At 52.1% G+C, this 16,980-nt stretch overlaps 8 protein-coding genes across 8 annotated transcripts; 4 read left to right on the plus strand and 4 right to left on the minus strand.

The window, feature by feature from the left end:
• Positions 1–642: 642 nt before the first annotated feature.
• IAQ61_000098 (uncharacterized protein) lies at positions 643–3,583 on the plus strand (the record flags this gene model as incomplete). Its single annotated transcript, XM_003835199.2, has 8 exons — positions 643–679; positions 738–776; positions 910–1,015; positions 1,099–1,232; positions 1,294–2,779; positions 2,829–2,966; positions 3,018–3,413; positions 3,484–3,583. 8 exons carry the CDS (start codon positions 643–645, stop codon positions 3,581–3,583), a joined length of 2,436 nt encoding a protein of 811 aa, XP_003835247.2.
• A 1,306-nt stretch (positions 3,584–4,889) lies between these two features.
• On the minus strand, positions 4,890–5,263 carry IAQ61_000099 (uncharacterized protein; the record flags this gene model as incomplete). Its single annotated transcript, XM_066094532.1, has 2 exons — positions 4,890–5,092; positions 5,209–5,263. 2 exons carry the CDS (start codon positions 5,261–5,263, stop codon positions 4,890–4,892), a joined length of 258 nt encoding a protein of 85 aa, XP_065955385.1.
• A 167-nt stretch (positions 5,264–5,430) lies between these two features.
• On the plus strand, positions 5,431–6,049 carry IAQ61_000100 (uncharacterized protein; the record flags this gene model as incomplete). Its single annotated transcript, XM_003835202.2, has 2 exons — positions 5,431–5,513; positions 5,635–6,049. 2 exons carry the CDS (start codon positions 5,431–5,433, stop codon positions 6,047–6,049), a joined length of 498 nt encoding a protein of 165 aa, XP_003835250.2.
• A 558-nt stretch (positions 6,050–6,607) lies between these two features.
• On the plus strand, positions 6,608–7,925 carry IAQ61_000101 (uncharacterized protein; the record flags this gene model as incomplete). Its single annotated transcript, XM_003835204.2, has 6 exons — positions 6,608–6,676; positions 6,726–6,928; positions 6,988–7,040; positions 7,099–7,282; positions 7,359–7,551; positions 7,623–7,925. 6 exons carry the CDS (start codon positions 6,608–6,610, stop codon positions 7,923–7,925), a joined length of 1,005 nt encoding a protein of 334 aa, XP_003835252.2.
• A 123-nt stretch (positions 7,926–8,048) lies between these two features.
• IAQ61_000102 (uncharacterized protein) lies at positions 8,049–8,772 on the minus strand (the record flags this gene model as incomplete). Its single annotated transcript, XM_066094533.1, has 2 exons — positions 8,049–8,367; positions 8,669–8,772. The coding sequence occupies 2 exons, from the start codon at positions 8,770–8,772 to the stop codon at positions 8,049–8,051; spliced, it is 423 nt and encodes a 140-aa protein (XP_065955386.1).
• Positions 8,773–9,094: 322 nt separating this feature from the next.
• Positions 9,095–11,320, minus strand: IAQ61_000103 (uncharacterized protein; the record flags this gene model as incomplete). The annotated part of the gene is made up of 1 exon (XM_003835206.2): positions 9,095–11,320. The coding sequence occupies one exon, from the start codon at positions 11,318–11,320 to the stop codon at positions 9,095–9,097; it is 2,226 nt and encodes a 741-aa protein (XP_003835254.2).
• A 519-nt stretch (positions 11,321–11,839) lies between these two features.
• On the minus strand, positions 11,840–14,242 carry MET26 (homocysteine methyltransferase Met26; the record flags this gene model as incomplete). Its single annotated transcript, XM_003835207.2, has 3 exons — positions 11,840–13,807; positions 13,858–13,959; positions 14,012–14,242. 3 exons carry the CDS (start codon positions 14,240–14,242, stop codon positions 11,840–11,842), a joined length of 2,301 nt encoding a protein of 766 aa, XP_003835255.2.
• A 955-nt stretch (positions 14,243–15,197) lies between these two features.
• IAQ61_000105 (uncharacterized protein) lies at positions 15,198–16,918 on the plus strand. The gene is made up of 3 exons (XM_003835210.2): positions 15,198–15,260; positions 15,327–15,851; positions 15,898–16,918. The coding sequence occupies exons 2-3, from the start codon at positions 15,743–15,745 to the stop codon at positions 16,695–16,697; spliced, it is 909 nt and encodes a 302-aa protein (XP_003835258.2). The 5' UTR covers positions 15,198–15,260; positions 15,327–15,742; the 3' UTR covers positions 16,698–16,918.
• Positions 16,919–16,980: the final 62 nt, after the last annotated feature.

A 16,980-nucleotide genomic window follows, 5' to 3' on the forward strand; every position in this document is an offset into this window, starting at 1 on the left:
CTGTGTGTATGCATGTGTGGTATAGTGTATACCTAGTTATAGAATGTATAGTCTAGATACCTGTCGTTGGCTGTGGCGGGGCGGATCTTCTTCGGGCGCATGACGGCGAGCCCACCTGGCCTTGCCCGCCGCATTTGCTACTCTCTCTCTCTCTCTACCTTGGAAGGCGTGCACGGCCTTTGCGCTCGCTCAGCGGCTCAGCCTCCACTCTCTCGTCACATCGACCGACCGCAGCGTCAACTTCAACTCTGGTGCAAAGAAGAGCAGAGGATCCAACCCCTTCCCTTCTCTCGCTCCTACCAAACAGCAGCAGCGAGCTCTGAGAGCCGCACCGCGCACCCTTCCTCCAAACCACACCCCTCCTCCGCCTCCGCCTCCTCCTGCTCCTGCTCCTGCTGCTCCTTCTTCTCCCCACACCCCCCTCCTTCCGCCCCTTTGCTACCGCTGTTCCTACTTACTCTTACTTACTCCTCACCTTCCTCCTCCTCCTCCTCCTCCTCCTCTCTTCCTGTTGCTCCTACTGCTGTCGCTGCTGCTGCTGCTGCTTCTGCTATCGTCTTCGTCGTCATTATTGCTACTGTTCCTGTACTTGCGTGTCCTTCACTGCCCGCATTGCGGCACCCACCCACCTAAGCGCGCATCATGGACGCCGCCGGACAACCCAACCTGCGCATCACCAGTTCGTTACCTTCTCCCCCACCTTTTCACGCCCGAGGTTGGTTCTGACCAAGCTGTAGTTATTGCCGCCGATGGACTCTACAAGCGCGATGTCTTCCGTACGTTTATCCCCCCCCTCCCCGCCCCCCACCATCTGCTGGGCGCTGTATACAGTGTGCTGCTCGCTGCTTCCCCTCCACCGAATAGTCTGTCCGTCCGTCCGTCGCTTACATAAATCTCGTTCGATAACAGGCTTCCCGGACCCCTTCGCCGTGGCCACCATCAACGGCGAGCAGACGCGCACCACCAATGTCATCAAGAAGACGCTGAACCCGTACTGGAACGAGAGCTTCGACATGTACGTCATGTCGCCCCATGCCTCTTTCCACCCCTTTCCTGCCCAGCGACCGCATCCCAGCACAGCGCTAATCCATACCACAGGCGAGTCAATGAGGAGAGCGTTTTGGCAGTCCAGATCTTCGACCAGAAGAAGTTCAAGAAGAAGGACCAGGGCTTCTTGGGCGTCATCAATGTCCGCATTGGTTCCGTAATCGATCTGGATGCAGGCGGCGATGGTATGCGCATACCGCCACCACCATCGCATAATGCTACATGATCTGCTAATACGTCTCGCAGAAATGCTCACGCGCGACCTCAAAAAGTCAAACGACAACATGGTCGTCCATGGCAAGCTGATTCTGAACTTGTCTACGAACCTCAGTGCGCCCATCAGCCAAGGCGCGCAAAGTGCGACCCGTCCGACCGCTTCCCCCCACCTATCTGTCAATGGCGCCGTCCCAGGCGCTGTTACCTCGACCCCTCAGGCCTCAACCACAAACCTCCACCCTCCCGACGTCTATCCTGGCCAGCAACGACCCTCCGTCTCGGCCCAGTCCAGCGCTCAGAGGCTCAGCCAGGCTTCCGCAACGGGCCCGCCCTCGGGACCCGCTCCTAGCGGAGCGACACCGGCTCGCAATGGTGCATATAGTGCGTTCGAAGATGCTCAAGGACGGCTACCAGAGGGCTGGGAACGTCGAGAGGACCATTTGGGCCGAACCTACTACGTCGATCATAACACGAGGCAAACGACGTGGATCAGGCCTGGTGCGGGCTTCAACGAGGCAGATCAACGCACCGCCATGGCAGCACAAACGCAACAGGAGCGCACTAGGCATCAGAACCGCATGTTGCCCGAGGATCGAACAGGAGCAAACTCGCCCACACTTGCTGAAAGACAGCCGTCGCCACCGGCTGGCTCTGCGAGCGCAGTGAGTATGATGGCCACAGGAGCAACAACGGCTGGCACAGGAGAGCTTCCCTCTGGCTGGGAGCAGCGTCACACTCCTGAAGGACGGCCATACTTTGTTGATCACAACACGAGGACGACCACATGGGTGGACCCACGCAGACAGCAATATATTAGGATGTATGGTGGACAGGCGGCAAACGGCAGTACCATCCAGCAGCAGCCCGTTTCACAACTAGGTCCCCTACCCTCAGGATGGGAAATGCGCCTTACCAACACCGCCAGAGTCTACTTTGTCGACCATAACACGAAGACTACGACATGGGACGATCCGAGGTTGCCGTCTTCTTTGGACCAGAATGTCCCACAGTACAAGCGTGACTTCCGTCGAAAACTCATCTACTTCCGATCGCAACCAGCGCTCCGCATTGTGTCCGGGCAATGCCACGTCAAGGTCAGACGTACCCATATCTTTGAAGACTCGTATCATGAGATTATGCGCCAAAGTGCAGCAGATTTGAAGAAGCGACTGATGATCAAGTTCGATGGCGAAGACGGCCTGGATTACGGAGGTCTTTCGCGAGAATTCTTCTTCTTGCTTTCTCACGAAATGTTCAACCCCTTCTACTGTCTGTTTGAGTACTCGGCCCATGACAACTATACGCTTCAGATCAATCCCCACTCAGGCATCAACCCCGAGCATCTGAATTACTTCAAATTCATTGGTCGTGTTGTCGGCCTCGCTATCTTCCATCGCCGTTTTCTGGACGCCTTCTTCATTGGTGCCTTCTACAAGATGATTTTGAGAAAGAAGGTGGCTTTGCAGGACATGGAGGGCGTGGACGCTGATTTCCACCGCAACTTGGAATGGATGTTGTAAGTTTGATACTACTCATATATGCAAGTGTGATCTAACGAAATTCAGGAATAACGACATTACCGATGCACTGGAGTTGACTTTTGCTACCGATGACGAGCGATTCGGTGAGACTGTCAGCATTGAGTTGAAGCCGGGTGGCGATGAGATTGAGGTGACAAACGAAAATAAACACGAATACGTCGAGTATGTATGCCCTCTTTGCGGTCTTTGGGACCCGTGACTGATGTTCGATAGACTCATCACCGAGTGGCGTATCCAGAAGCGTGTAGAGGAACAGTTCCAGGCCTTCATCACTGGGTTCCACGAGCTTATCCCCGCTGATCTAGTAAATGTCTTTGACGAACGTGAGCTCGAACTGCTCATTGGTGGCATTGCAGATATCGATGTGGAAGACTGGAAGAAGCATACGGATTATCGTGGTTACACGGAGAATGACGAGGTTATCCAGAACTTTTGGAAGTGTATCCGCAGCTGGGATGCTGAACAAAAGTCGCGTCTCTTGCAATTTGCTACGGGCACTTCGCGTATTCCTGTCAATGGATTCAAGGATCTGCAGGGTAGTGATGGGCCGAGAAGATTTACGATTGAAAAGGCGGGTGAACCCAATCAACTGCCCAAGTCGCACACATGGTACGTACACTCTCTTTTCCCATGCGTTCCAAAGCCTGTCAGAGGCAGACGAAGCTGACACTGGGTATAGCTTCAATCGTCTCGATTTACCACCGTATAAGACGTATGAAGCGCTCAACAATAAGCTTACTATCGCTGTGGAGGAAACCGTGGGCTTCGGTCAGGAGTAGGGTAATCGACGCTGGTATGATGCGTATGGCTTGAAGAGGAATATTTGGCAACAGCTCGCCAAGCCAAGGTTGAGATGGTGCGGCTATATACTCGTGTACAAAACATGGGAAAGCTTGAGGAGCATGGCAAGGAGCGACGAGGCAGACTCTTTGAACATGTTGACCGGGACGTTTTGGTGGCGGCATGTCTAGTTTGGGGTTGATCACCAGGCATGGTGCATTTGTCTGCAAAGGGCGTTTTGTGAAGAAATCAAGACCGAAGCGCTTGCCCTTGCTTTTGAGCGCCTGTCTAGCGTTATGCAAGAAGCTGAATAAGGAACGATATTCAGATTGTGACAACAGAGGTTCATGTCGATACACGAGGTTGATCAAGTGCTCTCCAAGGCAGTGTGTAGTAGATGAGCTCTTCAAGTTGAAGCATGAGAGTGGAGGGAGATGATTACTCTACCGGTACCTGGGCGTCAAGGGATAGGAGTGGAGATTGGATAAGAGAAAGATGTGAGTCGACTGAGCAGTGAGCAGTAAGTACAATAACTCTAAATCACTCAATGGATGGGAAGCGAGATCATTGACCGTGTTCGGACGACAGAGACCAGCTTGCAGTCCAAGCGTTTGGATTGTTCTGCATCGTACATGGGATATGTCCTGTAACTATATAGTACATACTTATGGTACTATATACACACACACACACACACACACACACACGTATATATATATATAGTAGGTAGGGGGTTTTTTTTTTTTACCGCCGCGAGCAGAGAACAGCGCATATACAGATACTGTACACGCATGTTGTAGTACGGCACATGGCGTGGTAGATGTACGTTTGGTTTCGTATAGGATGTACAGTAAGCTGGCAAAAGCCCGATAAATCATCGAGTGTCTCTCTTCAAAATCGTAAAGGGCTCGGGATCGGACACAAGGAAGCTGTCATCTCGATGCCCAATCAGAGACGACAACACATTGTACCTACCTAGCCTAGTTAGCGTCCTTCTCTTCTCGCGTCCCCCCGTCCCCCCGCCCCCCGCTTTGATCCTGTCTCAGTACAATGGAGAGTGTACAATACTATACAAAATCGGATCATTTTTCTTACAGATACTGTACACACTTGTACTTGGTTGCATGACCTGAACACTGAACTGCATGGACGACTGCTGACTAGTTGCATGCCCAACTCGACAACTACCAGAAAACTCGTTGCAGGTTTTGCAGCATGGGACACCACAGTAGAGAGTAGGTATCCCCTCCCGGTGACCACTCAAAAAGCAGTCTTCAGCAAGCAACCAGCCCGTGCTACCTACTACTATTGAATAGGGGGAGAGCTGAAGCACAACTCATAAAGCACGGAGCAAGTTGGTGCTCCACGAAGTCTTAATTCGAGAACGACTAGTCTCATTTGATGACTAGTACGGTAGAGCTTTGAACTGAGCATAGCGACAACAGGGGTCGTCGGGTCAGTGTCAGTTCTGCAGTCTGCACTGGCCTCAACAGGCTCGGACCTTGCCTCTAATATTGTACAGTGTAAATGGGTGGCGTCAGAATTCGGCGGGTCTTATAAGACTCTGGGCTTCCGCTGATTTTCTTGGGCCGTCTTTTCCTGGTTTTGCATTCCTCCACCCTACCTGGTTGTTCTGTCAACTTCACAAACCCAAACATCAAACACCATCTGCGTTCCATCCACTCGCTTGGAGACTATCTTCTACCACCCTCACTTGAATACGACTAAGATTCCATTCGTTGGTTGACAACATTCATCTTGCATCTTGGTCCGCTCACCTCCCTCGCATCCGTAGTAGACTGCCGTAACACGCGCACCCGACGCGACTCCTTCATACCTAATCAAAATGCGTTTCTCTACCGCCATCGCCCTCACCTTCTCGGCCACTGCCAGTCTGGTTGCTGCGCAGGATAAATGCCAGGCTCAAAAGTACGTTCAACGCTCACCCTCTTTCCCTCATCCCTTTCTTCCCTTCTCCTCTTATCACCAGCACCGTCTTCTACAATCACACAAGTCTGATCAACCGTCCGTCAATTAACACGATTTCCAGCATCGTCGATGCTTGCGTCTCCGGCTTCCAGAGCCGCATCGACGCCTGCAACCAAAAGCCCAACGACTACGTCTGCATGTGCACTGTCTACACCGATGTCCTCACCTGCTACAACAACTGCCCCGACTCCAATGAGAAACCCCCAGTTCAGAACCAGGTCACTCAGTTCTGCCAGGCGGCTGAACCCCTTCTCGCTGCCCAGTCTGCCTCCATGGCTAGCGCTGCGAGTGTCGCGGCTACCCAAAGCCGTGCTCCTACTCCAGCAAACGCGACACCCACGCCATCGGGAACCTCTTCAGGCGCTGCTAGTGCAGCTAGCCCGACTGCCAGTACTTTTGCGGATGCGGCAAATGCTGTCGGCTTTTCGGCTGCGGCTGCGGCGGCTGCCCTTCTTGGTGTTGCTGGTCTTTTGTAAGTGATGGGAGTCTAGAGGAAGCAAGGTGGACAGGGTGGAAGGCGGAGGATGTGTATATAATGGATGCAATGGCCTGTAATTGACTAGGGAGTGGGCTTTGTCGTTTTATGTACCGATTGGTATGTTAGTTGCTTTTTTTTTCCAAAGGTCCTGGCTTACTAATCCAAAGCACAACGAGATGTGGTTGTATCGAGTGCTATGTATACCCTCTAAAAATGTTATAATGAATCTGGAGATGTATGCACTACATGGATTGACAAGCAACCGAAACTACACCTGATGGCAAATGTGGGCGCAAGCGGAAGAGAAGCCCATGTTCCCGGAACTGGTCGTCCATTCGCGTGGCTATACATTGCCGGTTCCATGGTCTAAATTAGATTAACAATCTGAGATTCAGTAGGGTATAGCGGTAGTGGCTCAAGCACCGACGGCATGTCTCAATGTTTTACCGCAAAAACAAACGCAAAGGAGAATTGCACTATATAGCATCCTAACATCTCGATGGTCACTTCTCTCTTCCATTCTGTCCATCTCTGGGGTCGTTGATCTTTGGTCAATATGGTTCGCACTTCAACGCTCATTGCGTCACTTGCTGCCACTCAAGCATGCGCCCATACCTTTATCTGGGTCTGTTGTTCGAGTCATCTGGTCGAACTGGTTGTTAATCATGGAGCAGGGCGTTTTCGTCAACGGTGTCGATCAGGGCACGTTCAAGGGCATCCGCATACCAGCCTACAACGGTCAGAATGGCAAGGGAGGCTACAACAACGGACCAGTGAAGGACCTAGACTCCGTCGATCTCCGCTGCAACGTCTTAGGCGACATACAAGCTCACGACACCATCAAGGTTGCACCTGGCGACAATTTGACGTTTGACTGGTACGCATATGGGGACTCTCGTTTGCGCTACGAAGATATGTACTAACGAGTTGCTGTAGGCATCATGAGATTAGAAATGATACTGATGATGTGATTGCGTCAAGTCACCATGGTGCGACACTAGTACATGCTCCATGGAAACAAAGCACGAGATTTGACATCAATAACAGGACCTTCACTCGTCTACATCTCCCCCGACCCACCGATCGAGGACTCCTTTGTCAAGCTTTGGCATTCAGGAAAGTATCAAAGTAATCCGTTCCCCCAGCCCGGGAAATGGTCTGCAACATCAGACATTGCGAGAAATTTCGGGCACATGAATGCTCGCATACCGAGAGACCTCAAAGCTGGATAGTGAGTCCATCTAAATCTCTGACTCGACAACCTTTTGGCCATCATAGGAGCGCAGCTACCAACTCTGATACAACAGTTATCTGATCCGCGCCGAGATCATCGCCCTTCACGAAGGCGATGTGTCCTACAAAGCCAATCCAAGACGCGGTGCCCAGTTCTACCCAGACTGTGTACAAATTGAAGTCACCGGTGACGGTAGTGTTGAGCTTCCCAAAGGAGTATCCTTCCCTGGAGCATACAGCTATGACGACCCAGGAGTTGTCCACAATGTACATTTCTCCCCTCTACCTTTTCTTTCCAATACCTGGGTCTCCATCCCATCACTGCTTACACTCTACAGGTATACTGCTCGACCGAGACTACAAAGGCCAGAACTTCAACCACACCATGCGTGACCGAATATACAATCCCCGGTCCTACGGTCTGGTCAGGTGTCTGGCCCGAGACGACGGCGGTAAGTGTAGGGCCGGTCAAGGGAGTTAGGACGGCGACGCCATGGTCGACGTGGATTGGGACAGACTCGATGGTCACAAGTGTGACCTTTGCGGATGTGAAGAGTCAAACCATTGTTGGAAGTGAGAAGTACACGGCGACGTGGAGTCAGTCTTATGGTTCGCCGACTGGCGTGGCGCCAAGGTGGTAGGGAGTACAGTAGTGGGAGCATGGCAAGAGTGCTTGGTATAGATATCTTGACAAGGGTTGCCACATTTGCGTCATGTCTCTTGTTCTTACAGTTCTACGGGTCATGTTAGAAATACAGCACTTTTTATACTCGTCTTTGAGTGTAGAAATGACTTGAGAGAGATCCTGCTGAGACAGCTTGACGGGAGTTTTTCTTTGAAGGCAGTCCGGGCAGGTCGAGGTAGCACAAGTCGCGAGATCTAGCTGGTTGATATGGGAAACCCGTGGCCCATGGTTCTAAGTTTGAATCCGCAGCCTTGGGAGTTGAACTAACAGCGACAACGTATTGTAATGCTAGTTTTGCCACGCTACTGACATTTTTGGCGTCGGGGATGTCGATATCAGCGCTGTACTCTAAGTGACTTGGAATGTTATGGTCGACTGCTTCGGGGGAAGAAGATGCTCTGCTATAGACGAGTTACAAGCTCACAAATGCGTGTCCCCTCTCGTGGTCAGCACCGAGGCCAGCCAAGCGAGTAGTAGGTAACACTAGGTCGAACTAAAGTTGATATGCTAAGCAATGACATGAAACCTAGATCTAGAATAGAAGAAGCTCTGGGTGAGGAACTACTCTAGTATCAGATACGCTGTCTTTGTATATCGCGCCTGCAAAACGACGGCGTAGGACTTTTTCCATCATGCCCTTCTTAAGTTGGGAAAGATAGCCACTAAACATCAAGCGATCAATCAAGCTCATACTAGTACCTGACAAGCCTCGACTTGTGCGCTTTGGCGGAGTTCGACCACGGAGGAAGATGGCCAACCAAAGTTTGCTTCACACCAGCGCCGACGATCATTTTCGCTTTCATGCAGTCTACTATTGGGAGTCTTATGACAGTTCGAGAGTGAAAAGAACGGCCAACCCATATTTTCTTCTCGGAGCATGACTCTGATGCAAACGTTGTCGCAATCTCGTGTTGTCTTGCCTCTGCGCTATTCCGGCGGCGTGAAGTGTGTAAGTTACGCGTAACATGGAGAGGCACGACAAAATAGCAAGGGGTTCCGTTTGCTGAGGACCAAGTATACACATCTCAACCAATTTCGCTTCTTTTAGTCACTGTCTCGCAGATTTTCACTGTTTCTCCTGCAACTGTACGACTATGTGATACGAAGTCCAAAGTCACTTTAGCCTCATGTCAAGGTGAAAGTCTCCAGACTAACACCACGAGCCATCAACGCTTCTGGAAACAATCTTGGGTCCGAATTGAAGATCTCCTCGGTCCCTGTTCTCCTATAATGCTGCAAAAATACACCCATTTGCACGTCATCCTCCATCTCCACCTCTTCCCACTCATCCGGTAACGGCCCTAGTCTTGGATCAGAATGCGTATTTTCCTCGGTTTCCAGATTAACGAATCTCTGTTCCAGAACCGAAACACCAGATAAGCTCGTCGTTCTACTAACCGAGACCTTCCAAGGTTTAGGTATGGGTCCAAGGATCGCTTCACCGTACATGATACCATGAACGAAACATCGGCCTATGAGTTCATGTGTCCCATGTGGAGCCGGCCGAACAAGAATTGGAAAGTATAAGCCTAGACAGACTATGACTTGATCGCCAATCTGCGCATGTTTGTTGCAGATACCCATATAACCACTCTGTGTACGGAACAGTCTTCTCCCACTCAACCTCTGGAATGTACGCAGCACCCAAGGCTTGAAGCACTTCTCACAATTACCCATGTGGCCTGTATCGCCATTGTAAAGCTCTTCTAGTACTGCTTTTGCGTCTGCGAGGTTAGGATCGAAGTCGGTCTGAGTCCAGCACTCTTTCAATTTGCCCATAGCCAGTGTCCAGGCGTACACATCAAGGGTATATTCGCCGGTAGGATATGAACCGGCTGATAGCGTCTCCTCCCAGAAACGGCGGATCATCAGTATAGCAACTCGAGGCTCATTAGGAATGAGCTCCGTCAGCTCGGCAATACCACTACAAAATACACCAGCCACCTCGAGCTCGTTGGGTGGGTTGTGAGTAATTTGTGCTGCTGATGAGGAACTGGCAAAAGCCAATGGAGCTTCGATGGCGCTGTACGTCTCGGGGTCTGAGTAATGGGGAACCCAGGATGGAAGGTCATCCACGCAAGGACCCCGTCCGGATTTCTCAATACACATGGGAAGCCAGCGATTGGTGACACGTATTGTTTGGAGCAAAGTCTGCGCATATACCTCTCCCACGCGAAGAGCATAGTTGGGTTCAATGAGTTTGGCCATGGCCCGAGGAAGCAATCCTACCAATCCATAGATCCTGTCCCGAGGTTCGGTGCACTGGCAGTTCAGAGATGTCGTCATGATGCTCTCAAAACCACCGTCATTCATGTTCAACGCAAGATCAAGGAGATGATGCATCCTGTAGAATGCAAAGGTGCCGGCAGCAAATTGTGGTATTCCGCTCGTGATGCGTCGAAACTTCAGGAAAGCCCTTCTCAGGTGATACCAGCGTATCTCGACGTCGCCGCATTGTACAATCGCTTCCTGATTCGCAAGCTGTATCTCCTGCATGATCCAAAGCCGGCCGAACCATGGGCGTTGTACGAGTTGTACAATGGCATCCCATACTTCGGGACTGTAATCGATTCGATGCTCTGGAAGCCACCAGTCCTTCTCCTTGCGGAACGGTGCTGGCAGCCAGAAGTTTGACTTTGTATATTCAACTTGCTGTCCAAGGTACTCTAGCGTGCGCAGTGCAAGTGTAGAATTCTGCGACTCAGGTCCAAGCCATACGACAACACGGCTGGCGCGAGAGTATATGTGCTGCATGCGTTTCACCTGTTGGTTCCGCTCCTCTTCCCAATCCTGATTGATAGAGAGAGCGTCAATCCAGATCACACGGGGCTGGAACGCCATGCGGAGATCCTGCAGCGCATTATATAGGTTCTGTCCAACCTTGAGGGTGCTCCCATCCACAAGATGAATGTACCGAGTGCCTTGCGTTCCGCCCCATGTGTACGAAAGCGCTTCAAATTTTGGGTGGTGCTGATCAGTCTTTCTTGCAGGATAGGCTCCTTCGTACTTTGCTTGGGCAAATGTAGGATCAGGGTGGTCCCATGAAGCATAAGGTACCGTTGATGTTTTTTGAGTTTCGGTGGGATATGTTTCATTCGACAGACCGTTGCAGTGAAATATAGTTCTACCCTCGAGCGTCTCCCCAGCTAACCATCCAGATGGTAAGGATGCTTGTAGGCTGCTCCAGCAAATTTTGGGACATGCACGGCTCGATGAGTCTCTTTCGGAAATTCGAAATGGTATGTGTGAAATCGAGATGCTGATATTGTCGTTGCGAGACCCCGGGAGAATCGTAATCAGTCTGATCTCCTCCCGGGCGGCATCTAGTGGCTTATAGATGTAGGGAAACATCGCAAGGAAATATGCCAGTATTATTACAACACGAAATGTAGAAGACAGGTACATTATATGGAATAGATGTGCTTACCAGACCCAAATTAGGCCTCCCATGCACACGTATGTCATCTTGGCATGTGGTCACAGGGCTGGCCATATCATAAGCAAAGGCCAGAGGATATTGATCTCGAAACTCCAAATTTGATTAGATTCTGCTCAAGGTGAGATGATTGACTGTCCAGATCCTGAACAGTTGCTGTCATCTGGGAGCTACGACAAATGTCGCTTCTATATAAATCAGGTAAACGCCACAGATAGCCTTGATCTGCAAAGGATGAACGCCGATGTTGAGATCGTCCATGCACTTCAGATCTCCATGCCTTTTTAATTCGTCCAACGACCCATGATGCAGGTTGAACTTTTGGGTATCATAATAACGTCATACACACATTACATGGTAGCATGTTGATATGCCACACAAAGCGACTGCATTGATGAAATGCAGTCCCAAGAGATGCCGAATGGCAAAAGAATCTAAGAAGAGTACTTCTCGCGGTAGAATTTGGCTGCGTTGACAAGGTTGGTCAGCGCAGCCTTGGTCTCTTTCCACTGACGGGTCTTCAGACCACAGTCAGGGTTGACCCAAAGCTGCTCAGGCTTGAGGTAGGTTAGCATCTCGGCGATGCGGTCCTTGATCTCCTGCTCCGAGGGAATACGAGGAGAATGGATGTCGTAGACACCGGGACCAATGTGGCGAGGGTAAGCCTTATCCTCAAACACCTTGAGAAGCTTGGCGTCGCTCTTGCTGTTTTCAATCGAGAGAACATCAGCATCGAGCGCAGCGATGGCATGGAAGAAGTCCTGGAACTCTGAGTAACAGAAGTGAGAATGGATTTGAGTGGAGTCTTGGACACCAGCGCAGGCGAGCTTGAACGAGTCCACGGCCCATGCGAGGTACTTTTCGCGCTCCTTGCCAGCACGGAGTGGAAGTCCCTCGCGAAGGGCAGGCTCGTCAACCTGGATGACGTAGATCCCAGCGGCTTCTAGGTCAACAACCTCATCGCGAAGGGCGAGAGCAAGTTGCTGCGCCTGAACGGACTGGTGAACGTCGTCACGGGGGAAGGACCACCTCAAGCAAGTGATGGGTCCAGTAAGCATACCCTTCATAGGCTTCTTGGAGATGGATGCCGCATATTTGGACTCCTTGACCGTCATGGGAGCAGGACGGGAGATGTCCCCGACGATGATCGGAGGGCGAACACAACGGGAACCGTAAGACTGGACCCATCCCTTGGTAGTGAAGACATATCCGTCCAGACGCTCACCGAAGTACTGAACCATGTCGTTGCGCTCAGGCTCACCGTGAACGTAGACGTCCAGGCCAAGCTCGTCCTGAATCTTCACGACATCTTCGATCTCCTTTTCGATGAACTTCTCGTATTCCTCAGCAGTGATCTCACCCTTGGTGTACTTGTTGCGCGAGATACGGATCTCTTTGGTCTGGGGGAAGGAGCCAATGGTAGTCGTAGGGAACATGGGCAAGCTGAGGTGCTTCTTCTGCTGGGCGTAACGTTCCGGGAAGGCCGACTTGCGCTCGTGCTGCTCGGGAGTTACGCTAGCTTGACGGTCCTTGACAGCCTTGTTGTTGGTGCGATCGGATGATGCGCGAGCTTGCATGGACTTGGCGTTGGCCTCGAGCGCCTCCCGGACGGCAGCAGGGCCGTCAGTCACAGCCTTGGCGATGACGACCACCTCGGAGACCTTCTGGACAGCAAAGGAGAACCAGTCCTTGACCTCCTCGGGCAGTTTCTTCTCACTATCGAGGGAGTGTGGGGTGTGGAGAAGGGAACTGGATGTGGCCACGATGACACGGTCCTTTCCAAGCTTCTGAATGGCAGTCTCGACAAGCTCGATGGCGTTCTTGAAATTGGTCTTCCAAATGTTGCGCCCATCGACGACACCTGCAGAGAGGACCTGGTTGGAGCTGAGCTTGCTGATGACGCTCTCGAGCTGTTCAGGGTTCCTGACAAGGTCGACGTGGATAGCGCTGACGTTGGACAGACTGGGGAAGACGTCGAAGTTGTGTACAACATCTCCAAAGTAGGTGGCGAGAACAAGCTTGGGCAAGTTGCTGGCAGCGAGCTTCGCGTATGCAGGCTTGAAGGCATCCTTGACCTTTTGGGGCAGATCGTAGACGAGAACAGGCTCGTCGATCTGGACGTTCTCGGCGCCAGCAGCCTTCAATTTTTCAAGGAGCTCCACGTATACAGGAAGGAGCTTCTCGAGAAGTGTGATGGGGTCGACAGTCTGGTCGCGGTCGGCCTTGCCGAGAGCGAGGAAGGAGACAGGACCGATGAGGACTGGGCGAGTGATAATGCCAGCCTCCTTGGCTTCGAGGAACTCGGCAACGGGCTTGGGGTTCTCCGAGAGCTTGAACGTCTGACCGTCCTGGAAGGTAGGCTTGACATAGTGGTAGTTGGAGTCGAACCACTTGACCATTTCCTGTAGAAATGTTAGTCGTGGACATGAAGTGCCGAGTTTACTTGGCGTACCAGACTGGGGACATCGACGCCATCCTTCTGGTGGCCACGGCCCATGGCGAAGTACTCATCGAGAGCGTGCAGCGAGTGCTTGGAGTAGCGTTCTGGGATGGCCTTTGTACGTTAGCACTACGGCAATCTATGACGGATGGCAATCGATGCTTACGTTGAAGAGCTGAATGTGGTCGAGGAGGTGGTCGTAAAAAGCAAAGTCGTTGCTGGGGATGATGTCGACACCGGCGTCCTTTTGGATCTTCCAGTGCTCCAGACGCAGACGCTTGCCCTCCTTGAGCAGCTCCTCCCGTGAGAGCTTGTCGGCCCAGTATGCCTCGTTCGCCTTCTTGAGCTCACGGTCTGCACCCATGCGGGGGAAACCAAGAACTGAAGAGTGAACCATTATGGATGTGGGTGTGCTGGGCAACAGCTGTGCAAATAAGGTGGATTCTTTGATGAAGAAGAAGATTTAGGAGATGGGAAGAGAAAGAAGAAGGGGGAGTGGGTAGAGAAGGAGAGTGAGAGGGTGAGGGCGAAGGTGAGGGTGAGGAAGGGAGGAGAATATCAGTTGGGCGGGATGGTGTGCTTTTGTATGCAGCGATGTTTTTCTGCGCGGGGTTTCTCGCGCTTAGCACTTAGCACGTTGAACCACACCGCCTCCAGCTCTGCCCCGAACCAGGGTTGGGTTGGCAGAGAGCTGCAAGCATAGAGTTCGCCCTTGCTGGCTCTCCTGGCAGATTGGCTGATGGATGGCCAGACTGCATGCCAGGTCTAGTACCAACAGCATACAGCATTTCTCGTTGTACTGCTAGCACCTGTCTTGAAGCCGAAACATATGACAGAGCGAGAGGCACACGCACAACACACACACACACACACACACATACATATATATATATATATATATATAAAGGAGCCTTACTGTGCCCGAAGTCGGAACACAGCCGTCGTGGGTGGACGGATGCACAACGAGCGGTTGGGATTCTGCCACCAGCCTGTGCCATTCCTACTAATACTGTGTATACTGCCCACTTGTACTACTACCGTACTACTGCTTACTGCCTCTTCTTATCGATATGCCCCTCCATGTTCTTGGCCAAGCCCCCCAGGCCAGGGCCAGGGCCAGGGTCAGTACCGCCAGTGCGGGATGTGAGGGAGCAGCGCAAGGGCCTGAGAGTGTGGGACAGCAAAAGAAGAAAGAAAAGCGCAGAGTTGTTAGCAATCTCCAACAGGCACTATCAAAAGCATATTCAGCGCATGCCTCGTCTTCCGTGCCAGCTTAGTGGACAAACTTCTGCGATGATGATGCCACGTCTCACTCAGCTTGGGAGCTTGAAGAGATCATAGAGGGGGTGGGGGAAGGATCATCATCCTATATATGTACATATACATGTACATACAAACAATAGTAACACACAGCAGTTAGTCATTATCCTGCATGATCCAAGTGGCCCTCCTTCGGCCAACCACTAACGGCTCAACACCAGACTCTCTTGCTGACAACTTACCTACAACTTGCTAACGATGTTGGACACTCAAGCACTGGCAGGGAGACTGGACAGAGAAAGACTGCGACCAAGTATATAAAGCATTGCCACGTTCGGGCCATCTCCGAGCGAATGTGCACGATGCTGCGGCAGAACCGCCGACTTGCCTTGCCTTCCTTCTACTCCTCCTTTCTCCACCGTACACCGTCCCTCTGACCCCGCCACGGAGACGGAGGCCTGCAGCATGCACCCACCACCAATGAGCCCTAGACACACAGCTGGACCACAACCACAACCATAATCACAAACACGGCAGCAAAAGCAAAAATCATCAACAAAAACAATAAAAACAGCATTCACAACTAGAGTACTGCAGCACACACTTGTTCACAACAAGTCCACCTACCACCCACACAATGGCAACCAGACCCTCTCACACACGTACAGCGTCCACCAATCTCGGCACCAATGCCAGTCAGCGCCCTTTGGAGGGCAGAGTGGCCATAGTAACAGGGGCATCAAGGGGTATGTGCAAGCCTGCCATTAGCCCTCCTCAGACTCACAGTCGTAGGCATCGGCCTTGAGATTGCACGTAACCTCGCAAGCAAAGGCAGCCACCTCGTGCTCAACTACACGTCCGACTCGTCCACACAGGCAACCCAAGAACTTGCCCTGGAACTGGAAGCCGAGTACGGGGTCAGGGCGGTCAGCGTGCAGGCCAGTATGGGCTCAGAAAAGGGACCCAGGCACGTCGTCGACGTAGCCAAGAACCAGTTCCAACACCCAAAGACGGGCAAATTCCAGCTTGACATCATCGTCAACAATGCAGGCGTGTCGGGCAACAACTTGGTCGATAAGGTTGACTGCGAAGACTTTGCTAGGCAATACAACGTCAACGTGCGGGGCCCGCTGCTCCTCGTACAGGCCGCTTTACCCTATCTGCCCACCGATCGATCTGGTCGCATCATCAATCTGTCGTCGGTCAGCTCGTCGCTGGGATACAAAGGGCAGTCCATCTATGGAGGCACCAAGGCCGCACTGGAGAGCATGACGCGCACATGGTCTCGCGAGCTAGCCGAGCGATGCACGGTTAACGCCATCAACCCAGGCCCCGTGGCGACGGACATGTACTGGAGCAACGATGAGGCCTTCATTGCGCAGAACAAGCCTTTTATTGAGACGACGCCTCTGGCCGCTCCGAGGAAGGGCATCGACCCAGAGAAGATCTACGAGGCATCCCGGAATGCCGGAGGCCGACCAGCGTACAGCGAAGAGGTTGCTGGAGTGGTGGGTATGCTGTGTCTGCCCGAGGCTGGGTGGACGACGGGTAGCGTGATCTGTGCCAACGGGGGTATGAAGTTTAGCGTCTAGATGCTTAGAGGTGCTTAGAAATGCTTGGAGATGCAGAGATGCCAAAGATGCCATGTAGGTTCACTATCTAGGCTCTACCGGTACGGTACCGTGCAGCTAGTTGCATCACCCAGGCTGCGTATGTACAACAGGACTGAGTAGCAGATGAGATCCATAGAGACGGTGCGGACAAAGTAGGTAACAATGTTGCTGGGAATCACCGCCTCCGCTCCCAGTCTTCCAGGTCCATCGTCCCCCCCCCACCAGACTCGGTGTTCGGTGTTGTCTTGGCACGTGCTGTGTG

Source organism: Plenodomus lingam, assembly GCF_022343315.1.
Source record: "Plenodomus lingam strain CAN1 chromosome Unknown contig_1, whole genome shotgun sequence".
Classification (NCBI taxonomy): Eukaryota; Fungi; Ascomycota; class Dothideomycetes; order Pleosporales; family Leptosphaeriaceae; genus Plenodomus; species Plenodomus lingam.

Coding starts and splice junctions, on each gene's coding strand:
- IAQ61_000105 (XM_003835210.2), top strand. CDS start 15,743: ATGGCAACCAGACCCTCTCACACACGTACAGCGTCCACCAATCTCGGC. Junction 15,852..15,897: donor AGTAACAGGGGCATCAAGGG/GTATGTGCAAGC, acceptor TCACAGTCGTAG/GCATCGGCCTTGAGATTGCA.